This window comes from Notothenia rossii (assembly GCF_949606895.1).
Source record: "Notothenia rossii genome assembly, chromosome: 12".
NCBI lineage: Eukaryota > Metazoa > Chordata > Actinopteri > Perciformes > Nototheniidae > Notothenia > Notothenia rossii.
The window spans coordinates 10,448,528-10,459,841 of record NC_136911.1 but is presented as its reverse complement, the minus strand read 5'-3'; the positions used below and the strand labels follow the sequence as shown (position 1 = coordinate 10,459,841).

The following is an 11,314-nucleotide window of genomic DNA, read 5'->3' as shown; positions in this document are numbered from 1 at the left end:
TTAAATCTAGGACGCTTGTGCCGAAGCTAAACACAAACAATGCAGGTCAATTAATATAAATATTCACTTATTACATCAGTGTCACTTCACAGATAGCCTTCAAATCTTAATGCAGGTTTGTGTTTATTACAAGCAAAGCTGTTTAATACTCTGAACCAGAGAAAGTTGATGATACAATTTCAAACCACTCCAGAAACTTGGGGGAAAAAAGGTGAATGGGAGGAATCTTGATGAAAAAGGCATGGGATTTTTTGGAATAGTTGATATTGATAATAATCTTAAAGAAACAGACACTAACACTATTCTCCATGTGTAGAAATGTTTTATTGATGTATCAGTAACTGCTGCTGACCGCTGGTACATGCACATCTTATTTATACATAAAAATTAAACTTGTTTTTTGCATAATAGTTCTTACTTGGAGTGTATCATAGGTCCATTAATATTACTATAAATATACAGTAGAAAAAGGCTGTACAAGTAGAAGAATAAACAGGAACAGGAACTCTATGATCAGCAGTAGTATCCAGTCATCTGATGACTCAGGACTACAGAACAGTGTGAACATCAGCGGGTCTCCATGTTTCCTCTCATCCATCGCTGTGTCCCGCCCCAAAATGATGCGTCCATCACCCGGCAACCGCTCTCACTTGGCGTGGCATTTGTACTTGTCCTGCTCTCGCTCTTTCTTGAGCATACACACACTCACACTCTCACAGACACACTCAACACACTCAGCGTCTGGACAGGTCACCTCCTGCGAAGAAGAGAATATAGAAATAGAGATCCAGTCTCTCTCGAGCACAAACTTGGTGGTAGAGCCCAAATCCATAGGTGAGCAAATCAGAAACAGGTAGGTTTACACGTACGAGGAATTTGACTTGGTTTCGTGGTGCATACATAAAAGTAAAACAAGAATTAAAAAACAGGTAGAGAACTAGAAAAACATTAAAAATAATAAAAAAATATAGTAAAATATAACAGTATTTACATTGCAATGGAAAGGAATAAATATGATCTCCCAAGGGTGAAATAAATAGATGGCACAGGGACATTAGTTTATTATTTCTGGTAAAACATAAACATACTGTATCTCCCTATCTATACTGAACATCTGTGCGTCTGGAATTTTACTGATGTCAAAATATGATAGGTGCAGACATATATGCATCATCTCAAGAGGACATATTAAGCTCATTTTCAGGTTCATATTTGTATTTTGTGCCTCTACTGTGACATGTCTCCATGCTTTAATGTTCAAAAAGCTCTTTATTTTTCTCATACTGCCTTTCCACCCTCTGTCTGAAACCAGAGCACAATCTGCTCTGATTGGTTAGCTGGTTGGCTCTGTTATGTTAGGTCAAACACTTAGAGATTTCCCGTCTCTTAGCCTGTCATGTACAATGTGTCTGAGTGCTAGCCAATAGAAGTGTGATTGTTACGTAGTGATGTTGTGTGAGGGAGAGAAACTCCCTCTGGAGGAAACTGTGGGATGTTAGGCTTAATAGGGTCCCTTTAATATATACAGTGGGGCAAAACGTATTTAGTCAGCCACCAATTGTGCAAGTTCTCCGACTTAAAAAGATGAGAGAGGCCTGTAACTTTCATCCTAGGTATACCTCGACTATGAGAGACAAAATGAGAAAAAAAAAAATCCAGATAATCACATAAAGACTTTATTTGCAAATGATGGTGGAAAATAAGTATTTGGTCAATAACAAAAGTTCATCTCAATACTTTGTTATATACCCTTTGTTGGCAATGACAGAGGTCAAACGTTTTCTGTAAGTCTTCAGAAGGTTTTCACACTGTTGCTGGTATTTTGGCCCATTCCTCCATGCAGATCTCCTATAGAGCAGTGATGTTTTGGGGCTGTCGCTGGGCAACACGGACTTTCAACTCCCCCCAAAGATTTTCTATGGGGTTGAGATCTGGAGACTGGCTAGGCCACTCCAGGACCTTGAAATGCTTCTTACGAAGCCACTCCTTCGTTGCCCGGGCGGTGTGTTTGGGATCATTGTCATGCTGAAAGACCCAGCCACGTTTCATCTTCAATGCCCTTGCTGATGGAAGGAGGTTGTCACTCAAAATCTCACGATACATGGCCTCATTCATTCTTTCCTTTACACGGATCAGTCGTCCTGGTCCCTTTGCAGAAAAACAGCCCCAAAGCATGATGTTTCCACCCCCATGTTTCACAGTAGGTATGGTGTTCTTTGGATGTAACTCAGCATTCTTTCTCCTCCAAACACGTCTAGTTGAGTTTTTACCAAAAAGTTCTATTTTGGTTTCATCTGACCATATGACATTCTCCCAATCCTCTTCTGGATCATCTAAATGCTCTCTAGCAAATTTCAGACGGGCCTGGACATGTACTGGCTTAAGCAGGGGGACACGTCTGGCACTGCAGGATTTGAGTCCCTGGCGGCGTAGTGTGTTACTGATGGTAGCCTTTGTTACTTTGGTCCCAGCTCTCTGCAGGTCATGTACTAGGTCCCCCCGTGTGGTTCTGGGATTTTTGCTCACCGTTCTTGTGATCATTTTGACCCCACGGGGTGAGATCTTGCGTGGAGCCCCAGATCGAAGGAGATTATCAGTGGTCTTGTATGTCTTCCATTTTCTAATAATTGCTCCCACAGTTGATTTCTTCACACCAAGCTGCTTACCTATTGCAGATTCAGTCTTCCCAGCCTGGTGCAGTTCTACAATTTTGTTTCTGGTGTCCTTTGACAGCTCTTTGGTCTTTGCCATAGTGGAGTTTGGAGTGTGACTGTTTGAGGTTGTGGACAGCTGTCTTTTATACTGATAACGAGTTCAAACAGGTTCCATTAATTTGATTTTCTGGATTTTTTTTTCTCATTTTGTCTCTAATAGTAGAGGTATACCTAGGATGAAAATTACAGGCCTCTCTCATCTTTTTAAGTAGGAGAACTTGCACAATTGGTGGCTGACTAAATACTTTTTTGCCCCACTGTATATTAAGCATCCCACCAGCGCTATAGACTGGGAAATGGACCCTGCATTTTGTGGGGCAGCATCAATGTGTTGACCTGGTTTGGGACCAGCAGAGCAATAAACGTAGTAGTAACAACATAAACATCCAGGATTTACCCTTATGACATTTTGGATAAACAAGCTCTTTTCTGATGCTATTTTATGCGTTCTGGCAGTTTATTTACATTGCATAAACACGTCTCAATCCTTGAAATATATGTATGTGTTGTACAAATATTTACTCTTCGGTCTGAGTCGCTCGGGGCTGACCACCAGACTCACACACAGTTATTTCATGGACCTGCGTTTATTCTAAAAAGCCTACATGTTCTCCTTATAGCCTTATGGCCTACAGTACATTTACAATATTAACACTGATTTCTCCCGGGAAGCATTTTGTCTTCATTTGGAAATGAGGTTGGACAGCATGACTTTGATATAGTCTTTAAACAATATATATTAATACATAAATAAAATCAAAATCAAATGTATATAAAAGTTCATTTGTCAATGTAACGACGAGACGCCGTTACTAGAGCTCTCGTGAACATGTTCATATAATTTATTGATGTAGTATTTATTTGGTATAAGTGTTCACCCCCATCTTGTCTGTTGCTTCCGGTCGTCTCTGTGTTCCCTCCTACTGATTACCCAATTGTGTTCACCTGGTGCCCTGTGTTTGCTCCTCCCCCCTCACCTGTGTCTAATTGCTCCCCCCTCACCTGTGTCTTGTTAGTCTGTGTATTTAAGTGCTGTTTCTTGTTGGGTGTGTGTGAGATCCTGGTGGCTGCAGGCTGGGCTCGCGTGAACAGCAGCAGGATTGAGGCTGTGTGAACTTTGTGCACATTGTTGTAATAAATGCCCACGTCGGGTTATATTTTTGGACGTTTTGCCTCTGCCTCCTTGCTTGGTCGGGCCGCTCAACGGTCAGTCTCACAGTCAAATACAAATTTAAAAACTCCCCTTTGTTTTGGCCATGTCACCACAGTATATACTGTATATCAGGGGCCTTCAACAGGTTGATCATATTGTGCAGGAGCAGGAAATCAATCAGGAGGGAGTTTTTATATATTTGAACCGTATTCAAAATGTACCAGTTATATACAGTATACTGCAAGTCATTTAAAATGTATTTAAGATATAAAATGCATGAAGTGTGAATCAGCAGTAAAAAAAAAAAATCTATGCAAGTCCCTCTGTCGGTATTGCAAAGAGCGTATGTCAGTCTAAAGACAGCACCAGATGACAAATGAGAAAGTGGCAGCTAATATGTGTGTGTGTGTGTGTGTGTATTCGGCCACACTTAATCAAAGATTGATCGACGTACAGAACAAATCCGTCAGACGTGATGTCCGCGGCGTGTAGAGGGGGGAGGGGAGTCGGGGGGGAGGGGAGTCGGGTTCTGTATTGCATGTGGCTACATCCAATTAACTAACGCAATCAGCCATGTTGATGAATGGATTAGGTCATAATTGCTTCAGAGGTGGGATCCTTGATTGAATTGTTCATGGTGGGCAAAGGCAAAGGCATGTTCCACTAAGATTAGCTGTGTGTGTGTGTGTGTGTGTGTGTGTGTGTGTGTCAGGCTGGTGTTAATAATAAGTGAAGAAATAGTATTGAGAGGAAGGGACAGACATGATGGTTATTGTAACAGCCACTTACTGAGCTGCCTACTATGTGCTAGGTGCAGGCTTATTAACACATTTATTGAAGAATAACTTTTGAGTAGCCAAATGTTGATATAATTATGACTTTAGATATGTTTTATGTTTTTGAGAAAGTTACTGAGTATTATATCTCTTGGTATTATTATCAGCATGTAAAAATTATAACCGCCTATATAAAAAAAAAGATTGATACCAAATGTAATCTGGTTTAACGGTTCTTTACGGTATTCAGAGCACATCTGTGTTTGTGGGTTTGCCTCCAAATGGCTCTCAACATGACGATGGCTGAGCCGACAGCTAGCAGCTAACAGAGCTAACGGCACAAGCAGTGCTGACTTGCGGCTCACAGTGTGGACCTGTGGGGGGGTGGGTCTATTGTTCCAAAATAGCTACATCAACAAAGCACAGAAAAAAATCAGATTACAGTGCACAAAGAGAGAGAGAGTGAATTCCGATTCTACTCAGGCCGTCATTATTCTTTTACATAGCAAAAAGTTATTATTTCCTGAATGTTGTAAATAGACGGTTAAAAACATTATATGTGTGCCAAGTCTGCTTTCACAGTGATATCATGTAGAGCAGGGGTTCCCAACCTTTTTCACCCAGGGCCCCCCCAAATGACTCCTGTTGGAATTTGCGACCCCCCCAAAACTTTGAAACTTTAATTATCGCTGTTGCCGATCTGCCCCCCTGCCCGATCTGTACTGTGCATGTGCGAGATGGTCTGCCATACTGGACAACTCCGTACGGCAACCCAACTAGGACACTTGACACAGTGGCGTTTGGCAAAGCACAAAAAGAAAATGGATTTAACTTCTGTTTGGCAGTTATCATACTGAATAAATATTTACTGTGAATGTATGCAAAAATGTATGGCATATAGCTGTCTAACAGAAGTTAAATCTATGTCTCACTTATTCTGACAATGTACTTAACCCCAAATAAAAGAACCCAATAAAAAGAGTTGTTAAATAATAGTGAAGTCACGTTTTCATAACAATAACTCATCTCTCCCGGTTTTTTTGTGTTCTTTTTCTGCTTTGCCAAACGCCACTGTGTGAAGTGTCCTATTACAGTTGCCGTATGTAGTTGTCCAGTATGGCGGACCATCTCGCACATGCGCAGTACAGATCGGGCAGGGGGGCAGATCGGGTAGTGACAGCCGTGCCTGGTAACAGCGGTTACCCCCCCCCCCCCCACACACACCCCCACACACACACCCCCCCCACACACACACACACACACACACACACACACACACACACACACACACACACACACACACACACACACACACACACACACACACACACACACACACACACACACACACACACACACACACACACACACACACACACACACACACACACACACACACACACACACACACACACACACACACACACACACACACACACACACACACACACGTAATTAAAGTTTAAAAGTCTCAAAAATGCTACAACTACTGTCACAAACTGGATGAATGTGAAGTATTTCCTTAAAGGAGTAGAAAGCGTAATTAAGGAGCACTATAATTGGAGTGACTTTATTGGTTATTGGACTCAGGATTAATGAATTTGGATGCCCGCTGTATCAAGAAATTAAAGGACGGCGCAAGTGGAAACAATTCACAAAGGGATTAAACTGTTTAAAACACTTGCTCAAAGTAAGCCGGATTTTGGCGATGTGTTTATGTGGATTAAAAAAATCGTAAATAATCTACAAAATGAAAGAGACCGATCTGATCGGAGCAACTGGGACAAATTATCCAACTGAAACCGACACTTTACGCGCAGAAGAAACATTTCTATTAAAGAAAAAATGATACATTTCTGTCTTTGTATGCTTTTATTAGCTACTAACTTGCAAATGTATGCATCATATTTATTTCAAATGTCGAAGAACAGGACACTTCAAAAGAATATACTATGTCTAATAAATAAATGGTAATATGGTTTCATAGGCCTGTATAAAACAAAAACGAAAAACTGGCATATTAAGCAGGTAAATCAAATGCTTGTCTGCCATGGAACAGGTAGCAGAGAGAAGACGAGGTTCAAGTAGGTTCATTAATGTGAACCTTGGGCTTGCACGCCCGCAGCCAGGGATGGAATGTCCGGTGTAATGTGAGTGACAGCCAGTCTAAAGTCGTTGTGAACGTCCAGTGTGTTGCGTGCGTTTGTTTTGATGGCAACAATTGCGCTGAAGGCTGTTTCTGATAGATATGTCGTACTGAATGGGAGTGTAATCCTGGTCGTGGCATGCAGTGTGATCTTTGGAGCGAGGCTTGGTCCTTTGAGAATCCAAAACTTTTTAAATCCTTTTTCCTGGAAGTGTGAGTATGAGCTCATCTTCGCAATCCAGGTATTCCACATCCTCAACTTTGGCAATAAAGGGATCTAAAACCCACAATTCCTTGGAGACATACTCGTCTATGTCAGCGAACCATGATTGCATTTCCGTTTGCAGTGCGTTCATATGGCGGATGAACTCGCGACGTACAGGCACCGTTTCAGGATTGTTTTGGGATTGTTTCAGCAGTAGTGGAAACTTTTGCAGCTCCCCCCTCTCCATTTTCTCGACCCTGTACTCCAGTTTGTGCACAAATGCATCATTGGACAATGTTGGACTCCACGCCTTGCAGACGCTTGTTTGTTTCATTGTAGAGACTGAAGATGTCGGCCAGGTATGCTGTTTTAATCCAGAATGACTCAGTCACTTGCTCTGACAGTGCGCGGTTACGAGTTTGTAGGAACTCTTCAATTTTTTCCTTCAGTTCTACAAAGCGTGCCAGCACTCGGCCGCGTGAGAGCCAGCGCACCTCGGTGTGCAGGAGGAGGGTTTGGTGCGCTTCATCCTCGCACAAGTCTGCGAATAGACGCTTGTTGGTGGGGCGACCTTTGATGAAATTGACTATTTTAATAAAAGTTGAGTGTTTCGCTGAGGTCTTCTGACAGTTTCTTGCTGGCCAGGGCCTGGCGATGTATCACACAGTGAAATATTGTGCAGTGTGGGGCCTTTTCTTTCAAGCGACTGTTAAATCCCTTGTTTTTCCCCATCATTGAGGCAGCTCCGTCTGTGCAACATGCAACTAAATTCTCATAGGAAAGATTGTGGGATGAGAGGTAAGAATCCACTGCAGTAAAAATGTCCTCACCCCGGGTGGTAGTGGTAAAGTTGACTGACATAAGAATGTCCTACTTCAAATCTTCCCCATCGATATATTGCACATAAACGATCAGCACAGCCTCGTCGGCTACAGTTGTGGTTTCATCAAGTTGTATGGCAAATGGCCCCTTTCCAAGCTTTTCGAGCAGCTGCAGCTCGCAATTACTTGCCATCTTCTCAATTCTGTCTTTCACCGTATGGTTTGACAGTGGTACAGTTTTTAGCTTCTCCGCGACCTGCGGGCCGCACAGTTTCTCAGCCATCTTAATGCAAGCTGGCTTAATGAGCTGCTCGCCAATGCTGTGCGGTTTCTTTGCCTTTGCTATTAAAAGTGCACATTCAAAAGAGGCCTCGCTGCCAGCCCTAACAAATGCTGTTCTAATATCCATTGGCTTGTTCGCCTTTGCAAGGTGTTGTTTCTTTATGAAAAAGTCCCGATCACGCCCGACTGTTTCTGGGTGCATGGTCTGTTGATGTCTCTTCATTTTGCTGGGTTTCATGCTTTCGTTGGCTAGCTTCTCTCTGCATATCACACACTCTGGGCGGGTTTTGTCCGTTCCCTCCATGAAACCGAAGTTAAGATAGCTCTCTAGGTAGGTCCTCATTTTCTTTTTGATTGCAGATGAGCTGTCATCTCTTTTACGTTTTTCAGACATTTTTAGACAAAAATATTCACCTTATGAAGTCGGTCGCTAGCTAGCAAGCGCAGCAAAATGTTATTATTACGAAAGCTGACATAGTAACGTCAATGTTGGCGCCAATCGGAGGAGTATCAGATGAATTTTTTGAATTTGAATTTTAGTTAATCAATTAATTTCTATATTTTATTGTAATATAGACAAGGCTTTTAGCAGCAATCATGTATTGCGTTACAATATGTAAAAAAAATGATATGTAAAAAAAAAATGATATGTAATTTTTTTTTTCTTTTAATTCTAAATATGATATTAGGCCTCAAATCGTCTGAGGTCTGGCGTCCCCCCTGCGATCTTTGGCGACCCCCCAAGGGGGTCGCCAAAGATCGCCCACTTATGTTATCGCCCACTTATGTTATCGCCCACTTATGTTATTTTATCCCCACATCAGCATGATGGACGTGCTGATGGCAGTTTTGCTCTTTATATATTTCATGAAGTAAAAATAACTATTATCAATTGATCTAGGCTAGAGAAATCCAATTCTGGCTCACTTGATGTTATAATTAAGTCATATCTGAACAACAAGTTGAGAGCAGCAGCAGTTTTCTCTCTGATGGAGCCATATACAGACTTATATTATTTAATAGTTATCCATTTATTTGAGTGTTGTTTTTTGTTTATAGTAAACCTTCCTTTTATTCTAGTGTAATTCAAGTTCATCGAATAAGTTGTTTTATGCTTTTGTTTGGTAGGCGTATGTTTTTTTACTATCAGGTGCATGCAAGCAAAAAGGCAAGAAAACGGTTGTACTTTATGATTTGGAATCAAGAAAAATAAAATGCACAGAAATGACTTTTGCCCGTACCTTTATTAACCCATGCGTAACATTCAGTGGCACTTTGTTTTGATTTATATTTCTCTTTTATATTTTTTATGATTTTGGCTGCTTTACACATATATTACACTTTCTGTAAAATCCTATTATCATGTGGAAAAGAAAAACACTATGCAACACACTTCTACATATTTCTTTTTTTCACTCAGACTCCCTGACCACCCCTGTTTGGATCAAGCCTTCCATTTCCGTACCTTTCCAGTGTGTAAACATGTGTCACGTGTAGCTATTTTTACATAAATTCAAACTCTGGCTTTTCACACTGCCGAGAGCGATGAACAAGCAAATCCGTCAGCCACATTCATTATTCCCCACCTTGGCAGCTGGTGCACTCGCAGCTGTGGATGACGGGCAGGACCACGGGCTCGCTCTCTCCACTCTCACACTGCAGGCTGAGGAAACGCACCGGGGTCTCAGGGTCCAGACGGTAACTACAGCACTCACACACCGACTGGAGGTAGGGCTCCTGTAGAGAGGGGGGGGGGGGGGGGGGAGAGAGAGAGGATGAAATGATGGAGAGAAGCAAGAGATCAAAGGAGAGCCAGCGGGAAACATAGATTAGAATATTATGAAGAGAGGGGGAAATAGGAGGGTGAGGAGGTTATGAGAGAATTTCAGAAGAAGCATTTTAGAGAAGGAAGTACAAAATAATGTAGGAGATAGGTGAGGTGAACTAGTATTGGCTAGATTGGAGTAAGGCAGGGCAAGGAATCAAGGTGGAGGAATCAGACCTCTTTAGATGAAATTACAAAATGACAGTGTTGAGGACAATGGACTTCACAGGCAATACATCAGACAATAGTTAAAAGCTCCACTTATACTTTCTATTTTAACAAATCAAATTCGGGGTATGAAAGGGTCTGCTCACACTGCTGAGACCGCAGAATACGAGCTAATTTCTTTGAGCTAATGCGTTTCATTGTCCAGCATGTACTTTGAGGGTTTTTGACTCTGCAGACCGTTTACATGCATAAAAACCTACATAACACACAAGGGGACGGGTAATAACCAGAAAAGCATGACATGGGACCTTTAAGTATACTATGCTCCAATAAGCCTATTTCGTACCCTCATAGCAAAACAGCAGACAGACTTACTGTAGATGGTGACAAGCTGATTAACACAGTTCAGCAATTATCAGGGTCTTGTGTCTAACGGTTGGTTTTGTTCAAATCGAACACCACCATTTGAAGTTGTTATGACAAACGTGTTGGATAATTGCTGCTTTCACATCCAACAGACACTGTGGGCTTATCAACATCTGTCTGCAAGCAGCAGGAAATAACTCACAGAGAACAGTGAGAATAAAGCAAACAGCAACATTAAAGCTACTGGTCATAAAATGCTGCAATAAGCTGGAAGGTAATGAAATGTTTAATGGTGATAAGTGGAACTGCCTGGTCAGTTAATAGTTATATGTAGGTTCATCAGTGTGTGCTAAATCTTTTTATATTGCTTATTTTAAAAACAAACGTATTGATTTCCTGCAAATTAAACCACTGAAGTGCTTAAGGTAATAATAACATATAGATATAAATATTAATAATAAATAATAACAATTGCCTCCCAAGTTAGTCAGAGATGTCAAATTAAATCAGCTAAACAGCAACAACAAAAAACACAACATTTGAAATTGGCTGACTATTTCGTAACTCCTGAAAAACAAAATCCCAGCCTTGGATGATAGAAGCTTTCTTCTTAGAAGTTGTTCTCATGTGTCCAATTAGTGCAGGCGCCGATCCAAGGAGGAGAGAGATTGTGCTAGCAGAGAATAATAGATAATCGGAGAAGGAGGTGGAGGGGTGAGGGAGCCCGGCATAAGAAAAAAACGACTTCAATCTCTCCATAAAATAGTTATTAGTGCTTCACACACTTTGAAAAGAGCAGAGTGTGTGTGTCAGTTTCCCTGATCAGGGGGAAGACCTGCTGAAGGGCTTTTCTCTGCG

The 11,314-nt window shown here is 41.5% G+C and overlaps 1 protein-coding gene across 1 annotated transcript in view; it reads right to left on the bottom strand.

The window, feature by feature from the left end:
- Nucleotides 1-302: 302 nt before the first annotated feature.
- The window catches only part of sspo (SCO-spondin), a gene marked incomplete at its 5' end in the record, with an annotated part of 125,118 nt that continues 114,106 nt past the window's right edge, over nt 303-11,314 (bottom strand). The window contains 2 exons of the mRNA XM_079661827.1: nt 303-757; nt 9,684-9,834. Of these exons, the coding sequence (XP_079517953.1) occupies nt 735-757; nt 9,684-9,834 (174 nt within the window). The 3' untranslated portion in view covers nt 303-734. The remainder of the gene's footprint in view (nt 758-9,683; nt 9,835-11,314) is intronic.